Raw genomic sequence first — 27153 nt, forward strand, 5'->3', positions numbered from 1 at the left:
AATTATCATCACAACACCTATGATGACATCCGAGTCAGAAAGGAACTTTTCCACCATGATGAGGGTAAAAACCTTCACTGGCAATACCATGGGACAGCCGCGAATCAACACACTGGCCATGTTGTCAGTCGAAAGCCAGCTGATTCTGCAGCTACATGACTTAATTCCCAAAGTCATCAAAACGTTTTCCCAGAGGAAGAACCACTGTGCCACCTTTCTCTTCAAGTGAGCCCTCAGCCTTGCTGAATGAAAGCATATTTGATCATCCTGCCTTTGTGGTGCTGGTCCATGCATTGGTCATATTTTTCTGCTGGATCGATTGATATAGATGGTGACGAGTGTCAGTGCTTATCTATTAAGGTTGTTGTCATAGAATGGATCTGTATCCTTAAAAAGTTGTCTTTCCGCTTCGTTGTGGCCTTCAGTGGTGTTGAACTCATTGCTGTTCGCGTATGGCCCTGTAGGCACATTGGTTCTGAGCTTGGATGCATTACTAATGTAGGTTTATAAATGTGACAGTGGTAATTTTACATGTGTGTGAGAGAGAAGGAGAGTAATGACTCTCTCTCTCTCTCTCTCTCTCTCTTTCTCTCTCTCTCTCTCTCTCTCTCTCTCCAGTATGTGTACTACAACACCTGATAGAAGCACGCCGCTCTGTCGTTAAGTGTTTTGTGGAAACACGCTGTTTGTTGATGTGTTATATGAACACATCAGTAGCAAGAGGCAGTTGTGTAGCTATACTGGTATGTATCCTATCTTTTGAAATGGTTTGTGCCCCACCTATTTTTTACATATAAAAACACCACTGCACATGTGCCAAGGTGACAAGTACCAGAAAAGTTGTTTTACTTATGTGCAAGATTTTTTTTTTTTTTATAAAACAATGCAAACAAGTTTAATTTTGACATCATCATCATTGTTTAATTTTTGTTTCAGACTTAGCTATAGAGTTTCATAATCTCTCTACCTTCAAATGTTGCAGAAATGCTGTTGACACCTTGATTTGTTGCTCGATGACATGGTGTCTTTTCTGCATAGACATCAAAGCCCCAATATGCCTTTCTACAACATTGAAGAGTATTAGAATGCAATCTGGCAAGATATTAAACAAGAACATTTGTGAAAGTGGTAACAATTACATTAATAATAATAATAATAATAATGATGTTGCATTTGATAAACAAAAAAATTAAGAGTAAGACTAAAAAGTCTGTGCAATGTAATTTTATCTCTATCGTTTTATCTGGCATACAGTCTTTGTCTCTTCAGTCTGTTGTAGGTTCACAGTGTATTCCTTTAGTGATATAACCCATTAAGAGCCACTCACAGTTTTTCTGCTTCTCAATTTTCTCTGCCTTTTAGACTAGTTTGTACAACCATGTTGGCTATAGACTTGATCCAACTTTGTACCTGTTTTATTCTAGGTGTGCTGGGGGATGTAGGAACTGAAATAAAGACAGTGAGAGGAATAGAGGGACAGACTATAACTCTAAATACAGGATTAACTGGAGTACAGGATGATTCGATTTTATGGACTTATGGTCCAGTCAGCGCAGAAACAACAATTGCTACCCTGAATGTTGGTAGAAATAGACCTGAATACATATATATATATATGATAATATTAGCCGAGCCATATAAAATGTTATTTACTTATCTATTCGACGCATCTTTCTCAGAAAAATGATAGGCGATAGGCCTACCTGGGGTTATATTTTCAGTGTCAAGTTTTATTTGTCAAATGCACAGAACAACACATCCATGATGACTTGCACCGAAGAACTTAGAAATTGTTTAATAGATTAGGCAACTATTTGTTAGATAGCTGTAACATGGCGCTGCCTTCAAGATGAAACATTATATGGAATTTACCATGACATTTGATGAGAAAAGGTGTGTTGGGAAGAACTCTGCCAATGGATGATTATTTGCATTTGACGCAGCCACATCAACTCCGTCCATACAGGTAGGCCATGTGATTCTGCTTGCTTTGCATCTCTGAAAATCGCAGGTTACCTTCACGCGGTTAAATCTTATTTCTATGCGGATGTTCACAATTGCTAACGTTGGTTGGGGAGCATAACATCTGAGTAACAGATTACATTTAAAAAGTAACCTACCCTGGCAATAACTTATTTCTCACCAATGTTTTGACTAACAGTGTTCTTCTTAAGGGTATCATGTTAAACACTGCAGGTCACATGCTTACATGGAATTTCAGAGGACGCAAGCAGTGGTTTAATGTCATGACCATGATTGTCAGTATACATCTGGTCCTATTAGCAGAAACAAATTTAGAGGAGACAAGAATGGATCACATACAATCACAGATGTGACCTAAAATTTGTCCACATTATATGTTAGGATGGGGTCCCTGAATGGGCGCAGCAGTGAAGTCATTGCCTTGCAGTCAGCTGATACATTAGCAGACCAGGGTTCAAACTGGTTAATCCAAAGGGTCTGTGGAGAACAGGTTCAAGTGTATGTCTGGCTGGTTAGATGTGTGCAGTCCACTGTTTCAGTGTTACCTATTCATTTTAAATGTTAGTTATAAATGGCATAGACATAACTTTAATATTCAGGCAAATCCCCCCACAGTGATTGTTCTTATTTTTTTAATTCACAAATATTAACAACATGAACTGATACAAACCTTTCAATAACTATGTTCTGCCTTCAATATAATTTCCAAGTGTGCCTTGTCCATTTAAGTTAATATAGAGTTAGGACCCATGACTGAATTATTTTGTGATATGGACACAGTTCTTGAATTTCTATATTTCCCTCCAAGTATATTTGTATGCATAGTCACTGAAATTGAAGGCTTTTTGGAGTTCTAACCAGCCTATAGAACTCCAATGATATTCATTGAGGGCATTGAGAAGATATTTTGGGGTTCCTTTCAAAACAGAACCAACTGGGATTTATTGGGAACCTTGCACATTCTTTAGTATTATTCGCATATCACAGTCCACCAACAAGCCATAGCAGGCTGTTCTTTGAAATGATGTGCAAATCCTCTTGGAAGTTAGCCAGAATTTCTAAATTCACCCACTTGGGAATTTTTGTATCACCTCTAACCTGCATTTAGAATAATTGCCAGGGCTGGAAAGAAAAACAAAGCGAATGGAAAAATCAGATTTACCACCCTCCTGAAGTATACAGTGCTTGTGCATCTACAATATGGAAACAAGCTAAATTCCTGCATTCTGTGAAATGGTACAAAATGTAGATTATTTAAAACAGCCCCATCCCTCCAAAGAGGTATAAAATCAATTGGTGGTTTTCACATATGCCACTAAGGCAATTATGAAACTTATCCTGTCCTTTTTTTTAGGGACTAAGTAAAGTTGCAAAATGCAATCATGATTAGGTGAAAAATATTAGGGTTTTACCAACTGCGGTCCAACTGTTTCGTCCCTATATCTGCAATTTGGACTACTTTGCAAATAACAAATAGGTTGAGCATTTCTTATCTTTGTCTACTTCTCAACTGTTAGAATATCTCTTACTGAACTTGAGATACAGTAAAAACTGCAAGTAACCATAACAGGATATTTTCCTGCTTTTCAAAAACATTTCTGATGGAAAGTACTTTCTGAATGAGGTAAACCAGCATGGAGGAAATTAAATATTAACATAATTCTCAGCTAGATAAATTATCAATTTTGAAAATATCTCATATAAAACTTCAACTGGAGTAACCATAGCCACAGAATATTTTTCAACATTTAAAAAACTGCTCCTATGGAAAGTACTTTCTGAACCAGACACACAAACACAGCTTAACCTAAAGGTACCTCTCCTTTTTCCCTACAATAATCTGAAAGAAATTATGAAAATATCCCTAACCAAAGTCGAGATATTTCAACAAAAGTGACCATAGTAACATGATTTTTAGCAGTTTTTTCAAAACAGCTGTTGTTTCCCAGTAAGGTAGAGAAAAAGTACAAATACTTTATATATTCCACTACTTCAACCGGAGTAACCATGACAACAGGATTATTTTCCTAACGAGATTATCAGTGTTATTCAGTTCACCTGTCAGTGGTCATAATGTTATGGCTGATCGGTGAATTTAAGAAAACACGTTGGTATCATATTCATCCATTCACTTCATAATTTACCTGTGTGTGTTGTAATATAGTAAAATATAAAATGTTGTACATTTGTTTGCTGTAATATTGTAAAAAGATTTCAATAATGACAGATCTTAGCATGTACTGTATGATTTAACTAATGATTACATATCTGGATGTTTAAGCTCTGTTCACACTGCATGTTTTCATCTTTTTTTGCTTTTTGGAATGTGGTTTAGAACACTGACAATTCAAACAGCGTTTAAATGACCAAATTAAATTTGTTTGTGTTCAGACAGTGAAGTCTGAGCTAACAGATATGGTTGAGGTTAATGGAACAATGGAAAAGTCATTTGGGGGAAAGATGCTACACTTGGGAAGGATGCTGTGGGGAAAGCTTATGAATCCCCTCATTGTCCCCTAGAAAATATTGCCTATATCTACATTATTCTTTCAATGTTTATTGAAAGTAGAAATGTGTGTATGATACATGTATGGATGTGAACCCCAATACATGTTTATCTCATTGTTAACAATCCACTGAATTACAGCTAAAACAACTTTTACTATGCCCATAATGTCTTTATGTTAACTATGTTGCCAGCTGAAACAAGTGTCCTTTTCTGTTTTTTCTCTAATAGATTAGGAACATTTCTAAGTGTTGTAGTACCGGTAGTTGGAAGCACAGCAAACGGACACAAGTTAATCATGAGGTGCCAGATGGGTTTATTTAACATAATCAAAAGGGTGAGAATGAAAAAGTGCTGTCTGTGTTTGGTGTCAGTAGGCAAAATCCAGCATGAAGACTAGGCAGCAACCAGCCAGCCCAACCAAACTGTTAACATTATTTTACATAAGCATACTTTATTAAACACTCTATCTAACCTTAACTTTACATTTAGAGACCTGTGATTTATAGGTTGTCCGTTAAACAAAGTGTTCACCTGGGTCTCCTTGATAACACTTTTCAACTTGAGAGTGTTGGACTTAAAGTGCAAAGACAATTGCACAATTGTAATTCTAATTGCTTATTGAATACGTGACTATTGGATTTTTACAAGTGGCGCTATACACTCACCAAAAGGATTATTAGGAACACCTGTTCAATTTCTCATTATTGCAATTATGTAATCAACCAATCACATGGCAGTTGCTTCAATGCATTTAGGGGTATGGTCCTGGTCAAGACAATCTCCTGAACTCCAAACTGAATGTCAGAATGGGAAAGAAAGGTGATTTAAGCAATTTTGAGCGTGGCATGGTTGTTGCTGCCAGACGGGCCGGTCTGAGTATTTCACAATCTGCTCAGTTACTGGGATTTTCACGCACAACCATTTCTAGGGTTTACAAAGAATGGTGTGAAAAGGGAAAAACATCCAGTATGCGGCAGTCCTGTGGGTGAAAATGCCTTGTTGATGCTAGAGGTCAGAGGAGAATGGGCCGACTGATTCAAGCTGATAGAAGAGCAACTTTGACTGAAATAACCACTCGTTACAACCGAGGTATGCAGCAAAGCATTTGTGAAGCCACAACACCCACAACCTTGAGGCGGATGGGCTACAACAGCAGAAGACCCCACCGGGTACCACTCATCTCCACTACAAATAGGAAAAAGAGGCTACAATTTGCACGAGCTCACCAAAATTGGACAGTTGAAGACTGGAAGAATGTTGCCTGGTCTAATGAGTCTCGATTTCTGTTGAGACATTCAGATGGTAGAGTCAGAATTTGGCGTAAACAGAATGAGAACATGGATCCATCATGCCTTGTTACCACTGTGCAGGCTGGTGGTGGTGGTGTAATGGTGTGGGGGATGTTTTCTTGGCACACTTTAGGCCCCTTAGTGCCAATTGGGCATCGTTTAAATGCCACAGCCTACCTGAGCATTGTTTCTGACCATGTCCATCCCTTTATGACCACCATGTACTCATTCTCTGATGGCTACTTCCAGCAGGATAATGCACCATGTCACAAAGCTCGAATCATTTCAAATTGGTTTCTTGAACATGACACTGAGTTCACTGTACTGAAATGGCCCCCACAGTCACCAGATCTCAACCCAATAGAGCAACTTTGGGATCTGGTGGAACGGGAGATTCGTGCCCTGGATTTGCATCCCACAAATCTCCATCAACTGCAAGATGCTATCCAATCTATATGGGCCAACATTTCTAAAGAATGCTTTCAGCACCTTGTTGAATCAATGCCACGTAGAATTAAGGCAGTTGTGAAGGCGAAAGGGGGTCAAACACACTATTAGTATGGTGTTCCTAATAATCCTTTAGGTGAGTGTACATTTGACTGAACACACCTCAGTGACATTAGATAAGCCTTACCTCCACTACCCCATGTATACTGTTAACATGCTATGATGGGATGTTCTTCATCTGTCTCTTTGCTATGGAGACAGGTCAACTTGCGTTATAGTTAACAGGTTTTTCTCTCAACAGCCGATATTGAATCAATCTATTCCAAAAAACCCAGGGTGATAAAAAGTACTAACAATTAAATGAACAAAAATCTAATATGGAACATACTTATTTACGTTATAATAATAACTGCAACTCAGAATAATCAGTCTAATTCCGTCCACAAAATGAATTCCATAAAATCGGATGTAATTTAATTACTTGGGGTTGCTTTCACAAAGAAAAAAACAATAACAAAAACACATGTACAGTTTGTGTATGCATCTAAATGAATGTGTCAACAAATATGGATCCCATCAACACTCACCCCCTTTGTATTGTTTGTTATTGTCTCTATTTACATCTGAGAGTGTGTCTCTGTCCAGATTTTGGGAGTTTGTATTTCTATCTCTCTCCATGGTCATGCATGTTTAGTCAAATATATGACAAAGGATCTCTACCCACATCTATGACAGAATGCCTCACTGTTCACATCTATTACAATGTTTCTAAACATATTTGAGGAAAGAGACACAGAAGGCCTTACCTGAAAGAAAATGTTAACCACAAATTCGTCTCTGTGAAGTTCTCAGTTTTCTTCACTAGATGTCACTCTTTAACAACCTGAAGTCAAGGTCATCCATTAAAACAAGTCTACAAGAGTGATGGATAAAAAGATGATGCCATTGCTCTCACTGTAACAAACACTCGTTGATGAGAATATTCATAAAGATAAGCCTACAGTATGTTTGTACCACACATGGATTTACCTTGCAGTGCATATCTAGCAGTTACCAGCATCTTGTGGTCACACAGTGGCACATTCTTGTTATGTGGCTCCTATGGGTTTTTGATTGAACCATCTGCAACACAACACTGACATTTTAAAAGACAATTGATTGCTGAAGCACCATAGAATGCCATTACAGCCTTGGGTCTTTTGGGGTAGGATGCTACAAGCTTGGCACACCTGTATCTTGCCTGTGTGTCTAGGGCATTGTCCATTTGGAATATGAATTTTTGCCCCAGTCTGAAGTCCTGAGGAGGATTTCATTAAGGATCTGTCTTTTAATTATTCCCTTTATCCTGACAATTCACCCAGTCCTTGCCACAACACAATGCTGCCACTGCCATTCATCTCTGTTGGGATGGTGTCTGGTCTAAATGCCTGCCCTTCAGGTGAAATTGTTAAATTTTGGTTTAATTAGCTACAGAATCTTTTTTGTCATAATCTGCGAGTACTTCAGGTGCCTTTTGGCAAACTCCAAATGGGCTGTCATGTGGCTTTTATTGAGGAATCACATCCATTTGGCCACTCTACACACAAGGCACACCACTAGCTTGGCCAGGCAGCCAGGTCTAGGAGGAGTGTTGGTGATTCCAAACAATTTCCGTTTAAGAATCTGTGCCACGATACAATCCTGTCTTGGAGCTCTACAGACAATTCATTTGACCTCATAGCTTGTTCTTTTGCTCTGACATGCATTATCAACTGTGGGACCTTATATGGACAGGCATGTGCATATCCAGATCATGTCCAATCAATTGAATTTACCAAAGGTGGATTCTAATCAAGTAGTAGAAACATCTCAAAGAAAAAATGGAAACAGGATGCACATGAGATCAATTTAGAGTGCCAAAGCAAAGGGTCTGAATTCTGATATTGAAGGGTCTGATATTACTGTTTTTATTTTACATTTGCATTATAAATTAAAAAATCTGTTTTTGCTTTGTCATTATGGGGTATTTTGTATAGATTAATGGAGAAAACAATTTAATCCATTTTCAAATAAAATGCATACTAGACCGGCAGCGCTGCATGTGAGAGCTAGCTAAATAAATGTAAACATACATGTTATTTAATAACTGCATCTAAACTGTTACCACACGTCAAACAGCATCTGCGTTGCCAGGCGCTCAAACAGAACCTACTTCCACCTGAGACATTCAACGAGCTACGAGTCCCACTCTCATTGGTTGACACAAACATTGTACCCAATGTGGGTCACTGAAAGATCAACAAATATTTATTCAAAGATGCAGATGGGTGAAAATGAAAGAAAAACCTTGAGTAAACGATTGGAGGAACATAACGAATGCATTTGCTTCCATACAGGTGTACTGTATGATACAATTAAGCAATTAACATCCTTTCATGCACTGTGGCACACATAAAAATGCTGAGCGGGCCCAGTTGACCTTGATTATGGATCAAGAGGATAAGATGAAAGGATCTCTTTGACTTTGAAATAGCATTCATTATTGGGTCTCTTCCTAAATGATGATGCGCATTTCCACAGGGCACAAGGGGAGCCTGAATGGTTTGATGTGTATAAAAATTATGTGAATCAAATGCTATGTCCTTCGCTGTCAAGAGATCTTGACCCGATTGAAGCCCTATAGACAGCGCTCTTCACAACTATCATCAAATCACCCAATGAGGGAACAACTCTTGAAAGAGCAGTGTTCCATCCCTACAGTAGAGTTTCAGAGTCACATCTGTGCCAAGACACTTAGAACTGTCAGTTGGCTCATGATGGACCAACACTTAACTGAAACACTTTATGTTGTTTTTTCTTTTAAATTGTTCCCCATCTGTTTTTACAAAAAGCAACATTTGTAAATGGTATTTGCAAAAACAATATTATTCGGTTAAATAATCCTTGGAGGAAGTTTAATACTCCACAAATATTCACGACAAAAAATAAATATGCATTTTAGTTTTTTTTTTAAATCCCTAAAAAATAAAAAATCTTTATCGACCCGATACCGGATAAGCGGATGAAGATGAGATGAGATCTTAATCAAGTGTGCCGATCATTCTGGTGGTGACTGTAGTGACTGTAGCAAGTATACATAGAAAATGTTATTCTGGGTATGAGCCAGTAGAAAAGTCAGCACAGCATGTGGTTGTCGCTTCTCTGTTTTTCACAGGGGTCCGAATGGGAGAGTTCTCATTCTCATTTGCTTATAGAGGAGATGTGGTACTTTTTTCCACATCTGTACATTTTCTTTCACACCAAAGAGCTGACACCACAAACCAAGCTCTCATGTAAAGCCCCTGCATCTACATTTAGCAGATGCTCTAGCGCGCTGATTTACAAGATATGCATTTAACTAAACTAGTTAACAGGACCACATAGAGTTTCACAAGCATTCCAAAAATAACCACTACAAAAAGTTCTGCACTTGCAAGATATGTGCTGCCAATCTGGTCTAATTATCAGGTCATGTGCCAAACCTATAACCTGAATTCGGGGAAATTAACAGAACAGATGACATAATGATGTATGGATTAGAGGCAATAGATCACCTGTTAATCATAGCCAACATTCACTATTACTTCTAGGGGTGGTGTCTCTCGGACAGGGATTAAGCCTAGTTCTAGAGTTAAAATAACTGTCAATGAAAAACCTCCATTGAAATTTTGACTGAATCCCTGTCTGGGAAACCACCTCTTCATTTTAACTGATATTTACAATGTCCTGTACATTGAACTGTCTTTCTGGTTACATGCTGATATTTTAATATTATCTGGCCCCTTAACTCAGTTTCAGAGTAGAGACGGGAAAAGAACAGACATTTGCTAAGCCAATACATTTTTTTTTTCTAAAAGGAAAAAGAGGTAATGTTTATTGGAGTTTATGGAGCTGTGTACTGAGGCTCTTGATCTGTAAGTTAAACAGGATGTGGTGGGAGTGCAGAAACAATGATGAATGTAGATAAATCCCTTGTCTGACTCAAATCAACCACATGTGCCAAGGTGACAAACACCAAAAACCTTTACAAATTAGATTTTATTGTGGCATTCACACCAAAGTTACTACCAAAAATGGTTTTAGAAAACTCATATGGAACTGGTAGATATCAGATGTAGGCTAAATGGGGAATCCCTACGTGAACAAAGAGGAGACTAACAGGCATCCTGTCCCGGAGTAACTTATGTGCAAGATTAGTTTTTAATAAAACAACGCAAACAAATTACATTTTGACATCATCATCATCATTGATTTTTTATGTTTCAGACTTAGCTATAGAGTTTCATAATCTGTCCCCAGCGTCCTTCAAATGTTGCAGAAATGCTGTTGACACCTTGATTTGTTGCTCGATGACATGGTGTCTTTTCTGCACAGACATCAAAGCCCCAATATGTCTTTCTTTGATGAGAATTGCAATCTGGCAAGATAATAAGTACGAGATTCAGTTTTGATCTAAAGGTTGGCTACTAAACAAGAACCTTTGTGAAAGTGGTAATAATTACAACAATAATAATAATAATTAACAAATAAATTAAGAGTAGGACTATAAATTCTGTGCAATGTAATTTTAGCTCTATTGGTTCATCTGGCATACAGTCTTTGTCTCTTGAGTCTGTTATAGGTTCACAGTGTATTCCTTTAGTGATACACCCCAGTAAGAGCCACTCCCAGTTCTTCTGCTTCTCAATCTTCTCTGCCTTTTAGACTAGTTTGTACAACCATGTATCATGTTGGCTATAGACTTGATCCAACTTTGTATCTGTTTTATTCTAGGTGTGCTGGGGGATGTAGGAACTGAAATAAAGACAGTGAGAGGAATAGAGGGACAGACTATAACTCTTAATACAGGATTAACTGGACTACAGAATGATTCAATCTATTGGACATATGGTCCAGTCAGAGCACAAACAAGAATTGCTACCCTGAATGTTGGTAGAAATATACCTGAATACAATGAGAGACTGAACCTGGATGCCCAGTCTGGATCACTGACAATCAGAAGTCTTACAACCAGCGACAATGGAATTTATGAGCTAACAGTCCTTAGGGAACAGGTCTTGAAACAGACTTTCAAACTAACAATCTATGGTGAGTTTATATCTGCACTTTAACCCTTGAACGCTCAGGTGAAGTTGCAGTCCAGGACTATTCTGATTACAAAACACATTTTAAAACCTCCAATTATGTGCTGGATGTTTAAGGAGTTCATTTCATGTGCATAATCTAGCAGCAGAATTATTATCATATAGTAGCTAAGTTAGTCATGAAATTCACATACTGTACATAGCATATCATTTTCCAGGGCCCTTTTTGGTTTGACAGTGTCAATGTACAACCAGTTGCCAAAAGAGCATCCAGGAATCATTAACCAGGACAAACTACCCAGCACACTCTAAAAGCTCAAATGCAATAATTTACTTTGCACAAATGTTTTGACTAACAGTGTTCTTCTTAAGGTTATCATGTTAAACACTGCAAGTCACATGCTTACATGCAATTTCAGAGGACGCAAGCAGTTGTTCAATTTCGTGCCCATGACTGTCAGTATACAACTGGTCCTATTAGCAGAAACACATTTAAAGGACACAAGAATTAATCACATACAATCACAAATGTGACCTAAAATTTGTCCACATTATGAACACAATGTTATTTATTACATTAGTATGGGGCCCCTGAATGGACGCAGCAGTGAAGTCATTGCCTTGCAGTCAGCTGCTACATTGCCAGACCAGAGTTCAAACTGGTTAATCCAAAGGGTCTGTGAAGGACAGGTTCAAGTGTACTATGTCTGGCTGGTTAGTCGGGTGCAGACCACTGTTTTAGTGTTACATATTTATTTTAAATGTTAGTTATAAATGGCATAGACATAACTTTAATATTCAGGCAAATCCCCCTGCAGTGATTGTTCTTATTTCTTATTTCACTAATATTAACAACATGAACTGGTACAAACCTTTCACTATGTTCTGCCTTCAATATAATTTCCAAGTGTGCCTGGTCCATTTAAGTTAATATAGAGTAAGGACCCGCAACTTAATTCATTTGTGATATGGACACAGTTCTTGAATTTCTATATTTCCATCCAACTATATTTGTATGCAAAGTCACTGAAATTGAAGGCATTTTGGTTTTTTAACCAGCCTATAGATCTCCACTGATATTCATTGAAGGCATTGACAAGATATTTTGGGGTTCCGTTCAGAAAAGAACCAGCTGGTATTTATTGGGAACCCTGCACATTCTTTAGTATTTTTTGAATATCACAATCCACTAACAAGCCATAGCAGGCTGTTCTGTGAAGTGATGTGTAACTCCTCTTGGAAGTTAGCCAGATCCCCCACTAAATCAACCACTTGGGAAAGTTTGTATCACCTGTAACCTGCATACAGAATAACTGCCAGGGCTGGAAAGAAAAACTATAGACATGACTGGAAAAATCTGATTGACCCCCCCAAATAATTCCCTCCTGAAGTATACAGTGCTTGTGCATCTACACAATGGAAACAAGCTTAATTCCTGTATTCTGTGAAATGGTACAAAATGTACATGATTTAAAACAGCCCCATCCCTCCAAAGAGGGATACAATCAATTGGTGGTTTTCACATAATTCACTAAGGCAATTATGAACCTTATAATCTGTCCTTGTGGAATTGTTTTGGGGCAAATTGAAGCACTAAGTAAAATTGCAAAAAGCAAGCATGATTAGGTGAAAAATAATAGGGTTTTACCAAATAGAGTCCACTTTTTGGAAATCAAACCTGTTTCGTTCCTCCATTATAATGTAAACCAAACCCGTCTCTGGTCCAAAAAAGGAGGTAACCGTGACAATATATTACTAAAAGAGTGCAGGATTGGGTCTTATATTTAGGGTTTTAATGTAGAGTGTATTGTTTTGTTACTATATTTACTGGGGCTTGCAAAGCAAAAGCCCCAGGTTAGTTGTATGACATACTTACAGACTGTACAACTATACAACCCTAGTGCCATATATTAGTGACAGGTGTGCATGGTATAAAGGGACAGATATAAAGTGACAGATGTGCATGGACTATACACCGTTTAAGCTAGAAACTTCATTCAAACTTTAGAATGTGCTTTAAGTTGCTTGCATACAACTAGGGGAGGACTGACAATTGACCAGGAGAGGGCTGATGATTGACAAGGGGAGGACTGACGATTAACTAAGGGAGGACGGACGATTACCAAGGGGAGGACTGAATCACAAAACAATTACACAAATATATATTACTGAACTTGAGAAACCACAACAGGATTTTTTCCTTCTATTCAAAAACAGCTCCAATAGAAAGTACTTTCTGAATGAGACACACCAACATGGAGGAACTTAAATATTGACATACTTTTCAGCTATTTAAAAAATATATACAGTGGGGAGAACAGGTACTCTTCAACTGTGAGCGACGGAATCTAAAACAAAAACCCAGAAAATCACATTGTATGATTTTTAAGTAATTAATTAGCATTTTATTGCATGACATATTTGATACATCAGAAAATCAGAACTTAATATTTGTTACAGAAACATTTGTTTGCAATTACAATCAATGAAATGTATTTATAAAGCCCTTTTTACAACAGCAGTTGTCACAAAGTGCTTTATAGAGACACCTGGCCTTAAACCACAAGGAGCAAACAACAGTAGTGTTGAATTTCAGTGGCTAGGAAAAACTCCCTAAGAAGGTCGAATTTTAGGAAGAAACCTATAGAGATTACAGAGATCATACGTTTCCTGTAGTTCTTGATCAGGTTTGCACACACGGCTAGGCCAATCCAGGACCTTGAGATGCTTCTTACGGAGCCACTCCTTAGTTGCCCTGGCTGTGTGTTTCGGGTTGTTGTCATGCTAGAAGACCCAGCCACAACCCATATTCAATGCTCTTACTGAGGGAAGGAGGTTGTTGGCCAAGATCTCACGATACATGGCCCCATCCATCCTCCCCTCAATATGGTGCAGTCGTCCTGTCCCCTTTGCAGAAAAGCATCCCCAAAAAATGATGTTTCCACCTTCATGCTTCACGGTTGGGATGGTGTTCTTGGGGTTGTACTCATCCTTCTTCTTCCTCCAAACACGGCGAGTGGAGTTAAGACCAAAAAGCAAAATATTTGTCTCATCAGACCACTTGACATTCTTCCATTCCTCCTCTGGATCATCCAGATTGTCATTGGCAAACGTCAGACGGGCCTGGACATGCGCTGGCTTGAGCACAGGGACATTGCGTGCGCTGCAGGATTTTAATCCATGACGGCGTAGTGTGTTACTAATGGTTTTCTTTGAGACTGTGGTCCCAGCTCTCTTCAGGTCATTGACCAGGTCCTGCCATGTTGTTCTGGGCTGATCCCTCACCTTCCTCATGATCATTGATATCCCACGAGGTGAGATCTTGCATCTTGACCGAGAGATATTGACCGTCATCTTGAACTTCTTCCATTTTCTAATAATTTCGCCAACAGTTGTTGCCTTCTCACCAAGCTGCTTGCCTATTGTCCTGTAGCCCATCCCAGCCTTGTGCTGGTCTACAATTGTATCCCTGATGTCCTTACACAGCTCTCTGGTCTTGGCCATTGTGGAGAGGTTGGAGTCTGTTTGATTGAGTGTGTGGACAGGTGTCTTTTATACAGGTAACGAGTTCAAACAGGTGCAGTTAATACAGGTAATGAGTGGAGAACAGGAGGGCTTCTTAAAAAAAAACGAACAGGTCTGTGAGAGCCGGAATTCTTACTGGTTGGTAGGTGATCAAATACTTATGTCCGGGTGCATGTGCGGCACTTAATTGGAGAACACATGGCTCCAGGATGCACTATGGGAAGGAAGAAAGCCGGCAGAGGCAGTGTGATGCTTTGGGCAATGTTCTGTTGGGAATCCTTGGGTCCTGCCATTCATGTGGATGTTACTTTGGCACGTACTACCTATCTAAGCATTGATGCAGTCCATGTGCACCCTTTCATGGCAACAGTATTCCCTGAGGGCACTGGCTTCATTCAGCAAGTTAACGTGCCCTGCCACAAAGCAAAGCGGAAAAAATGGATCCACAAAATTTTAGGGAATGTAGTCATAATGTTATGGCTGATCGGTGTACAGTGGATATAAAAAATCTACACACATTTGTTAAAATGCCAGATTTTTGTGATAAATATAAATCATTTCTTTTTCCAACTTTTTCCACTTTTAATGTGACATATAATGTGAACAATTCAATTGAAAAATAAACTTAAATCTTCGAGGGGGAAAAATGAAAATAACCTGGTTGCATAAGGGTGCACACCCTCTTATAACTGGGGATGTGGCTGTGTTCAGAATGAACCAATCACATTCAAACTCATGTTAAATAGAAGTCATTACACACCTGCCATCTTTTAAATTGACTCTGATTAATCACAAATAAAGTTCAGCTTTTCTAGTAGGATATCCCTGACATTTGCATCTCAGAGCAAAAGCCATGATCCGCAGGGTAGAAAATAATAACCAAACATTAGATATACCATGTAACACAGTGAAGACAGTCATCATCAAGTGTAGAAAACATGGCACAACAGAGACATTACCAAGAACTGGACATCCCTCCAAAATTGTTGAAAGAGAAGAAATCTGTTCAGGGAGGCTTCCAAGAAGCCAACAGCAAAATTAAATAAACTGCAGGAAGTTCTGGCAAGAACTGGCTCTGTGCTACATGTGACAACAAAATTCCGTATTCTTCATATGAATGGGCTTTTTTCTTGCAAAGAAAAGTCCCCCAAAAGCACATTGGAAAATGTGTTATGGTCTGATGAAACCAAGGTTGAACCTTTTGGCCATAATTCCAAAAGGTATGTTTGGTGCAAAAATAACACTGCACATCACCCAAAGAACACCATACCCACAGTGAAGTGTGATGGTGGCAGCATCATGCTTTGGGGCTATTTTTCTTCAGCTGGAACCGGCCCTTAGTCAGGGTGGAGGGAAATATGAACAGTTCCAAATACCGGGCAACTTTGGTACAAAATATTCTGCCGTCCGTTAGAAAGCTGAAGATGAAGTTCACCTTTCAGCACGACAACAATCTAAAGCACACATCCAAATCCACAAAAGCATGGCTTCACCGGAAGAAGATTAATGTTTTAGATTGTTTTAGATTAATGGATTCAGGTCTGCCAGAGCCCAGACCTGAATCCAATTGAGCATCTGTGGGGTGATCTGAAGAGGGCTGTGCACAGGAGATGTCCTCGCAATCAGACAGATTTGGAGCACTTTTGCAAAGTAGAGTGGGCAAATATTGCCAAGTCAAGATGTGAAATGCTAATTGACTCCCTCCCAAAAAGACTGAGTGCTGTAATAAAATTAAAAGGTGCTTCAACAAAGTATTAGTTTAAGGGTGTGCACACTTATGCAACCAGGTTATTGTGAGTTTTTTATTTGTCCCTCTCAAAGATTTCTGTTTGTTTTTCGATTGAATTGTTCACGTTCTGGGTCACATTGACGGTGGACATGATTTATCTTTGTCCCATTCTTTTACATCACAAGAACCTGGCATTTTAACAGGCGTGTGTAGACTTTTTATATCCACTGTATACTATAATTTAAAACAATATATATTTTTAATCAAGCAACCGTGTCACAATCAATCACATAATTCCATACCTGCAATCTTCTACTGTGAGGGGAAAAAATATTTGATCCCCTGCTGATTTGTACGTTTGCCCACTGACAAAGAAATGATCAGTCTATAATTTCAATGGTAGTTTTATTTGAACAGTGAGAGACAGAATGCAAATCAATTTATAAATATGTGGACATGCGTTTTTTATTTTTTATTTTTTTTATTCTGTCTCTCACTGTTCAAATAAACCTACCATTAAAATTATAGACTGATCAATCAGCAGGGGATCAAATATGTTTTTCCATCACTGTATGTTTACTCAATCATCTAATACTCTACACACTATACCCTAAGTATATTAAACACACTATGGCACAAATGAATACTTCACCCCTAACTTTACTATTTAAAGACAGATTGTTCCCTAGCTCCTGATGCATCAACCATAGAATCCATTCCCCTCAGTTAAAACAACAAAAATGTATTTCATAAATGTACATCAATACAAATAAATCTCATACAATTTTAGTCTTGTTCTGCTTGCCATCTGAGCAGTTGGGGATAATTTGGCATACAGTAATTCCGTTCCTTCGAGGAAGCAAATTACCTTATTTGTGTGAGATTAGAAAGCTCCACTGAGCTGAGACACCTGACAACTGTTCACCCTCACAGTCTTGTCTTTCAATCCCTAGAACTGTTGGTCACACTGATGATTAGACATCATTCATCTATTTTCTCACGTGTTTTTGAAATTAATAAATATTTCTTGATGACAAATGTTTTCCTTTGAATATTATTCACAGACTTATAGGTTTGATTCAATAAACATCAGTGAAATATTTTCACAGACTTTTGTAGTCATATTAACCTTGGGTGCTGTTCTGGAGGGCTATATCTCTTCAAGAGATAAGATGACTATCTATAACAAGGAAGCCCAATCCTGTTTCTATACCAAGGAAGCCCAGTCCTGTTTCTATACCAAGGAAGCCCAATCCTTTTCCTGGGGATTTACCATCTTGTATCTTTTCTCTCCAGTTGACTAACCTGATTTAGCTGCTCTTCAAGTTAATTATTTGAATCAGGTGTGCTAATTTAGGGAATGGTAAGAAAACCTACAGGTAGAGTAGCACTCCAGGAACATGGTTGGGTAGCTCTATTAAATATGCATTCCTGAATTTTTGGTCACTGGTTGTAAAAGGGACTGTTTTACCAAACGGTCACTGAAAATGTGATATCATGTTTGTGCATCTGCCCCATGTCATCAAACCCACTTGCTTTCAAACATGGATTTTCATGGCTGTCTGAGGTATTACAGTGATTTTACATATAGATTATTTATACACAAATTACATATAACACATCCAGCTCAAAAGTAGAGGTTTAAAAAAGTGTGTGTCATTCGCAAAATTTTAGAGACATAAACATTTGAGAGATTAACATGTTTGTTTTAACTGTAAGCATGATGTCTTTCTTGCATCATTCTATATGTCTCCTGGTATTCTAGCTCCAGTGTCTGCCCCTTATATCAGACCCCAAACACAGAGTCGCTCATTGGCCAGCCCGTTAAAACAAGAGAGCTGTTCAGTGGTGTGCACTGTGAAGAACGGAAGAGACGTGACCTTGTCTTGGTACAGAGGAGAGGAGAGAATCAACCAGACCATCAACCCAGATACCAACAAAACTCTCTTTTTACCTCTGGAGGTAAATGAGGGTAATGATATCTACAGCTGTGTGGCTAACAATCCTGTCAGTGACCAGACAATCAAACTCAGCATTGAGGAGCACTGTCAGCCAGATTCAGGTACACGTTCATGTATACTTTATGGGCTTTAAAAATTCCCAATTGAAATGTAGTCAACCAGGGCCGGAGTGGGACTCATTCTCAGCACGGGAGTTGCATATTGCATATTGCACACTTATGCAACCAGGTTTGTGAGTTTTTCTATTTTTATTTTTCCACCTCAAAGATTTCAGTTTGTTTTTCAATTGAATTGTTCATGTTATAGGTCACATTGAAGGTGGAAAAAGTTCTGACATGATTTATCTTTGTCTCATTCTTTTACATCACAAAAACCTGGCATTTTAACAGGGGTGTGTAGACTTTTTATATCCACTGTACAACTGGAATATATAAGTGTGCAATTAATGCAAATGCATTACATATGGCAATTCTAAATGTGCAGTGAAATATGTACACATTTACAGAAAATGTACAGGGATTAAGTATAATGTATGTACAAGGTAGATACATTATACTTAAGGTGAGATAAATAGGCAATTCTCAATGGCATTCTAAATTTGCTACTGAGTAGGGTAGCATGTGCAAATGAAATACAGGGATAGCAGCAATGAGGTTCCCGAGGCAGACATGTGTATGTAACAATTGAAAATGCAAGTACAGTGGCAATTCTAAATGCGCAACGTGCAATGAGGGCTAGTTTAAGGTGCAAGTCAGCACGTGCAGATGAGGAATAGCAGCAATAGCAGCAATAGAGGAATAGCAGCAATGACACATAAACCGTAAAATCTTATCAGACTTGTAAGGCAGTGACAGAGTTTAGTAGTGCAGAGGGTGGGTATAGTTAGTGATGGGAATTGACAGAGTTCAGCAGGTTGCAGTAAATGGAAAGAAACTGTTCCTGAGACTGCTGGTGAGAGAACGGAGAAACCTGTACCACCTGCCTGATGGGAGAAGGGCAAACAGTTTGTGGCATGGGTGTGAAGGGTCCCTGGTGATGCCGTGCGCCCTGCACAGACACTGCTTGCGCTGGAGGTCTGCAATGAATGGGAGCTGGGTACCCGTGATGTGCTGGGCAGTTTTCACCACCAGTTGCAGGGCCTTCCGGTTGGCTATGGAGCCACCGATATACCACACTGTGGCGCAGTTCGTGAGAATGGTCCCGATTGTGCAGCGGTAGAAGTTCACAAGGATCTTGGAAGACAGGTGGTCCTTCTTCAGGCTCCTCAAGAAGTACAGGCGCTTCTGCACCTTTTTGACTAGGGCTGAGGTGTTGAGGGAACAGGAGATGTGGGCACCCAGGAATTTGAACATGGCACAATCCACCTCAGTGCCATCGATGAAAACTGGGTTGTGACTGCAGCCTTTAGATTTCCTGTAATCCACAATGAGCTCCTTGGTTTTCTTCACATTGAGGGCCAGGTTGTTTTCAGCGCACCGTGCCTCCAGGCACTTGACCTCCTCCCTGTAGGCAGAATCGTCATTGTCACTGATCAGGCCTACCACCGTGGTGTCGTCTGCGAACTTGACGATGATGTTGGAGCTGTGTACAGGAACGCAGTTGTGGGTGAAGAGGGAGTATAGGAGGGGGCTCAGCACACAGCCTTGTGGAACGCAATTGTTCAGTATCAGGGTGGAGGAGGTGAAGTTGGTATAAGATCTGTTGGTATAATGTATTAATGAAAACGATAAGCTATTTTTGGGCACTTAACAACTATATTATATGACAAATATAAATGTAGATACACAGAAACACTTTTGAATAAAATATCTGAAATAACAAGAGTATATAAAAAGTACTAAAAAGACAACTAAAATATTCAGTCCTGATTATCTCATAATCTTCTGCAATAAATGTGTTCAAAGTTAGCCGTTAATACATACTTCTCTGTGCATTATGTTAAACATATGTGCATTATGTTAATGACATACTTTATTCTGTTGTGAACTATGGACATTGCTTGACATGGAATTAAATGAATGCAAGTTGTCATAGCCCTTAAATGCCATTCCATAACATACCACATTAACTGCCTCTATAAGTAGTCCATGTGAATCTAGTATGACTACTGCATTAAACACATATTAGCCCTTCTTATCTGGAGAGCTGTAGTGTGTGCAGGCATTTGATCCAACGATTAAGCTTTTCAGGCATTTGATCCAACCTATGCTTTTCAAAGTATTGAACTTAGATGTTTATGTTGAAATGTGGTTAGAATGGGGTTCAGGTCGGGGCTTGTAAACATCAGCTCTGCTGATGGATGGTTCGCCACAACCAGTCTCTATTAAATTACTCTCAATAAATTAGGCTAGTTGAATAGGCAATGGCATAAAGTAGTCAAGTTTGCTAGAAATGTTAATCTACAAAAATTAATCAGGGGAGCATGTAAATGTTTTGTTAATTCCAAAAAGTGACTGGTGATGTTTAGCATCAATTGCCAAAAACAATAAACATTGACAACGTACCCATCTACAAACAAGTAGTTAGCAGGTGGATTCATGCAAACTGATGTCACTTGAGTAACCTTAGTAATATGTGGATAATTCCACCCTTGTTTACTTCTGTTTCATAATGGGGTCTTCACGGGTCCAAAAAGTTGGATCCGATCTGAAATTAACCAACATCTTCCCCACCAGACACGATTTGCATTAATATAACTTCTTTTTAAATTGAGCTATTGTGAATGCACTACTGAAACCACCGGGGTGGCATGGGTTGAGTCAACATTTGTGTATTGCCAACCTTATATGTCTTCATAATTACGGTTTACCTGTTGTAATAAAGGGGCTTTAATTAATGAAAAACAAAAGATGAATGAGTGACGTACTGCAAATTTCCAGCAAAAGTTGGACAGCTTTTGTACTGTTAAGATGTTAAGATGTGTTATGCTCTTTTCGAGAGAGTCCTGGTTAAGCTTGCTTGTTTAAGTCATTTATTCTGCTTAAACTGCATAGAAATGTAACAACATAATGTAGATTATTGCGTGGTTTATGACTTTAATGTTAGTCAGGCACATGCCTATATGCTGTATGGTAGTAACAAATGCCTACCTCTTTGGCATGTTGATACTGTCTATGGTTCTGTTACAGTATTGTGTTGGTCTGTTTGTTCAGAAATTATGTTCTGCTGTTTTAGTGTTGGTCTGACTTGCTTCCAGTTGAACTCTAGGAAACTTCGTTGGTGACACAAAAGTAATTATATTAAACAAGCAAGATACTGTAAGGATTGTAAGACTTCAGTTCACTGAAGCACATGGCTGCGCTGTACTGGGTTTCCTTTGCGCCCTGGAGAAAAAGTTGACCCCCTGCATTGTCACTGTATATTTTGCACTCTGGTGCACCTGCTTCTTGGCCCAGCACATCGCATTCAGCCGCTAGCTCGTTACCCTTGCTTCCACCGACGTAGTTGTTCAAGCATGAGCTTAACATAAGCACACCCTCGCAGCCCATTCTTATTTGGTTTAACCACTCGTGCATTCAACCCGAGTTGGTATGGTGAAAGACTGTGGCTGGAGTAATCAGATAACCTGGGCGTACAAATTGATAGAGATGTAAAGTGTTACAAAGCGAGGCAGGGGTGAACTGGCCATCTGGCAATACTGGCAAATACCAGAAGGGCCAGTCTATCTTTTTTGGGATGGGCTGGTCAGATTTATTTTTACAGGCCGGTGGTGCATCGGACCTGTTTTCACGACTTGCACAATTTCACTGTGGTTGTAATAATCCATTAAGCAAATTAAGCATTTGTCTCAAGATGGGCCGACCCGATCAGAGGTTGCTCAAACTGGGACTTTCAGTCAAAGTCAAACACGTCACCAGAGAGAGTGCAAAGTGAGAGGATTGTCATTAAAGCTAGGTTAATATTGTCAGAACAGAAAACGATAGCAAAAAAAGGAAAGGTGATACTGAAAAAGTTTGAGAAAGCAAAAAAAGAGCTCTTAAGTCCGACGCTGCCAAATGTTCGGAGAGTGGGGCCGCACTACCACAAATCGCTAGGAGGGTGGTCAGTAGCGGAGTGTGGTCCCCTCCGCGCTGCAGCAAGCATAGCAATGATAAAAAAAGTATTTCCCGACCCTCGGCCCAACGACCAGCGGCCATGCGGGAATGGTCCAAATTTCCTGATTACTCCCTCCAACATTGTAGTCAACCAAATTCCTCTAAATAGTAGCCTCTATTTTATACGGTGCTGAGAAACAGTATTTGCCTACTGTCTGATGTTTTTAATTTTGCAAACTTCCTGATCATTTGGTGGTTTGTATACAGAGGGAATCTTAGAGAAAAAGAACACCAGATTCAGGTGTTTCTTTCATTTGTTTGGCTGTTTAAACGTTCACAGCGCTAATACACATAAATTCTAATTAAATGGAAACAGGCACAGGCACGGAATGGGATGGACTTTTAACAAGGCAGGACAGAAAAGTTCTGTCAGTATATTGGAAAGGAATAAAGAAATTAAGTCACTCGTTTCAACGAATTTCCCACCTCATTTTTCTCTCAAGATGAAATCATTCAACCTTTCCCCCTTGATCCCATCCCTTCTTTCCTCTTCTTGATTATCTCTGGAAATTTTCTCCAATACCTCACCTACCTCATCAACTCATTCCTGTCCTGACTTTAGAGATGGCCACTCACTCTCTTCCTCAAAAAGTAAACTCTTGACTCTGACATCACAAAGGACAGACTAATTCCCCTTAACATGTCCTTTCTTTTCAAATCACCTGAGAATGTTCTCTCTGACCAAGTCTTACAAACCATAACCAGTCACGCTTAAAAAAATTATCTTTAGCCGATACTTCTCTGTCAAATAGGCTCTTTGCATTCCCCAAGCTGATTCTCTTCTCAACAACCAGCATTTATGCGCTGCCTTCAACATCATGAATCTGGAGATCTTACTGTCCACCATTTTGGGGTTGTGTGTCTTAGGCTGCTCCTGCCAGACAACATGGAGAGGACCTGTTTCTCCCCCACAGCCTCTCATTACTGGTGTTCCCCAGGGTACATTGTAGGCCCTGCCACTCAGGCCAAAGATATCTGCAAAGTCTGTAACCTTTGGCCACAGGTAGTTAAAAGAATCAGCCACAGGCCTTCTATACCCACCCATGCCATATTGAATCACCCAATTAAAAGACCTCACAGCAACGGCCACACTTAGTTCTTATCAATGGGGTTCAGATTTGGACTCAAATACATATCAGTAATGTCTCAGTTTTACCTCAATCTAGTTAATAATTTTTCTTTGTTTCTAGGGTAGCTTTTAGTTTATTAGGGTACAGCAGTGTTAATTTAACCCCAGGTATGCAGAAAAACAACCCAGTGAAAAAATTACAATGCTTATATTATGCCCAATTTCTTGCTAAATATATGATTTGCTATTTCAAGTGACCAAATAGAATTTCAATCAGAATCAGGAGGCCTTATTTGTAACTAAACATTAAGGGTTTTAAGGTTATTGTGTGATTTGTCACAGATATAGATTAGTTGTGCTTTTTTTTTTACCAGGTTCTACTGTACCTCACACAAATACATACAAATATATCCTGCCTGGAGTCCCGATAGCTGCTGCCTTCATGACAGTCATTGGGCTACTAGTTTGGATATACTGGAAAAAAAGAAAATTAAAACATCAAGGTAAGTAAGTTTCAACAATACTTGACACATCTTTCATTTAATATTTCAAATTGAATAAAAATAAAAAACATCAGAAATGAAAATCCAAAATCAGGTGCTTGTTTGACACCCCCCAACTCCCACAAACACACAAACACAAGTAAATGTCTCTGGGAATGTACACCACAGAGATATCAGACAATGCTTAGTTGAAGTGAAAATGAAATATTGGGATTTCCATTGGATATTATCATTACAAGAGTTACATTGTATCTTTATTATGTTCTCATGCAGAGTCTACTAGTGTAATCTATGCAGATGTCCAACCAGCACAGAAAATGTCTACATCACAATTGGTGAGATCAATGTTTAGGTTAATGTTCATACTGTATGTTCAGTTTGTAAATGGTACAGTATGTTCCTTTCTAAATACTGTCTTTTTCTCTTCAGATCAACATACAGAATGATCATGTACACGCGCGCACACACACACACACAGTTGCTTGCAAATCCAGGGTTGAGTGATTTCAGTTCCCACCAGGGGCCAGTGTGAAAATATACATTTACTGTAGTTAGTTTACCTGGATCAGAATCTGGCAAATTACTTAAATGTAAAATTGAAATAAAAAACACATTGTCCACATTAAACACCAATAAACTGGAACTCTCCATCTCTGCATCTTTATGTCTGAATGCTTTAGGTGTTAAAGTAATGAACCACATGGTGTCTTTTCTTACAGAGAGGAAATGATCAAGTGGATTGCTCAGTTCACTCAGTTCAGGATGACAGAACAATCTACTCAGATCTTCATGTTTGATAACCCACTAATAATTATCATTGTCACAGTTCAGAAAATTGATTTTTAGGGTCCTGTACAGTCGTTGAAGCAAATGTTGCTCATGCACATTCAAAATATAACTGACATTAACTGAATGTCTATAACTTCAATGTTAAATAAAGGGCTGTCTATAAGTATTGAGAAAATGACAGTAACTTTTTACATCCTTAAAAATAGAACAGGGTCATAATGTTTGTGTCTCCCTTAAAGTTTGTATTTACAGGATACAATTCAACCAAGATCTATAAATGCACAGCATAAAACTCACATGTGTATCCTGAAACACAATAATAATGTGAAGACCAAATGTATGATTATGTATGGTAGTAATAGGTGAAGTTCGTTGGAAACTTTCCCTGAAAGCATTAGCTTTCAGGGAACCAATATTGTATTAACTGTGTCACCTTCACAGAATAACAAGGTTGTATAGCCGTTTTAAGATGCAGTTATGTCAGGTTCTTTGTACTAAAAACACACATAGCTATTTATAAGTGACCATGTCATGCTGTTTTGTGTGTGGCACAGTCAAGTTTTAGGGTCCTCAAGCTGAGCTCTGAAACGTAAAGCCAGTTCCAAAAAAATGTAATTGTATTGGAACCATGTAATGAGAGACCTATTCAGACCTGGAACACCAGATGGGTGAAATTAATAATGAGGTAGAACCAAAAAAACAGGACATCTTAGTGTAAGAGTTAAATTCCCCCACTTAAACTGGTATTACGAGGTTTGCCTGTGAAGTTAAGTAAATCTACTTGTTAAAGTTACAGTTTCCTGGCACATCAGGCCTGGCATTGCTTGCCAGTGAAATCCAACGCCCTCTCTCCCTCATTTGTAGCATGGACAGCAGTTTATCATTATTGCCCTCACCTGTGTTCCTTATCATTGTCACTATTTAAGGACCTCATTGTATGGTTTTGTTACTATGGAAAATTGTTTTTGTTACTTTCAGTTTTCTAAATTCTTAGTTTCATAATTAAAAGTCCTGTGTTCTCCCTGCATTTGTGTCCTGCCTCCTCCCTGCCACATTACAGGTAGATAACTTCTCGGAAACTAACCAAATACAAACAATCCATCAACGTCACTCTGTACACATTCCTGTGTCTAACGTTTGCATTGATAATATCTACCTGAACTTGCTTATCTAATCCACAAGCCTGGACTTGTTGTTTCTCAAAGTTGTTGAAAAGCCCATTTGAGTCAGTGAAGGTGTGTGATGTCTATACTCTTTTGTTCCACACATTGGCCATATTATTTATCACGCATTTAGAAATAGCTGTCTTACATAAAACTTTATAACATCATGTTTGGCTATGACAAGGTTTGAGATAAAAGACTATCTAATGGATTGGACTGTGCGCTTATTTTACCTATTTCGTTGTCAGTGGACCAATATTTTTGGGACTTTTTCCTTTTCCAGAACTTTTTACTCTAAACAAACACCCAATTTCAAAGGCTGTATGCAATATAATACATACATGCCTTTCCCACCAGACACATTTTTAGTAAAGTATCTGTAGTACAAAAACAAAGCGCTATCCATAACTTGGTAGCATCATATGGTTTGTCTGTGAAATCTGCCTGGGTGTCACTCTCCATATCTTTATTAAAGAGACATAAATGCTGAAGAATGTTAAAGCTTTAGGTAGAGATTTTCCAAGGAATCACAATGACATTGGCACAATTTGGGTATCCTGTATGCAAGTTGAGCAAAAGGCTTACCCACCCATCAGGACAAGCCAATAACAAGTCTACATCAGTCCAGTATGGGTTATATTGGCCAACACTGGTTACCCCACATCATTCTCAACATAGGCCAGTCTACATAAAACCCAACTCAGGCTAGCCCAAACAAATCGGAGCATGTGCTAGCCCACAGCAAGCCTGCAAACGTTTCAGTTAGTCCTGCCCACACAAACAGGTAAATTATACCCTGGAGCAAAAACAAATGTGTGTGCATACGCCCTGTGCCAAATGTTTACTTCCATAAAAACCGCCTGGACCTGCTGATCTTATCCACAACAAGCTTGGGCTTGTTTAGTTTCTCCCAGTCTTCAAAATAACCACTGAATCATTTGAATGATGGAAAATTGTGTCTAAACATTTTATTACTAAATATTCACAAAT

The 27153-nt window shown here is 38.9% G+C and overlaps 1 protein-coding gene across 3 annotated transcripts; it reads left to right on the forward strand.

Moving 5' to 3' along the window:
- The first annotated feature begins 10949 nt into the window (after positions 1 to 10949).
- LOC105030283 (hepatocyte cell adhesion molecule) lies at positions 10950 to 26025 on the forward strand. 3 transcript variants are annotated; one of them, XM_029118366.1, is made up of 5 exons: positions 10950 to 11334; positions 18350 to 18646; positions 24083 to 24211; positions 24485 to 24546; positions 24931 to 26025. In XM_029118366.1, exons 1-5 carry the CDS (start codon positions 10974 to 10976, stop codon positions 25006 to 25008), a joined length of 927 nt encoding a protein of 308 aa, XP_028974199.1. In that variant the 5' UTR covers positions 10950 to 10973; the 3' UTR covers positions 25009 to 26025. The 3 variants fall into 3 exon arrangements, with proteins under 3 accessions (XP_028974199.1, XP_028974200.1, XP_028974197.2); XM_029118367.1 differs by lacking the exon at positions 24931 to 26025 and adding an exon at positions 24641 to 24859; XM_029118364.2 differs by lacking the exon at positions 24931 to 26025 and having other exon boundaries at positions 24485 to 24859.
- The last annotated feature ends 1128 nt before the right edge of the window (positions 26026 to 27153 follow it).

The sequence above is a fragment of the Esox lucius genome, chromosome 25 (assembly GCF_011004845.1).
Source record: "Esox lucius isolate fEsoLuc1 chromosome 25, fEsoLuc1.pri, whole genome shotgun sequence".
NCBI classification, from domain to species: Eukaryota; Metazoa; Chordata; class Actinopteri; order Esociformes; family Esocidae; genus Esox; species Esox lucius.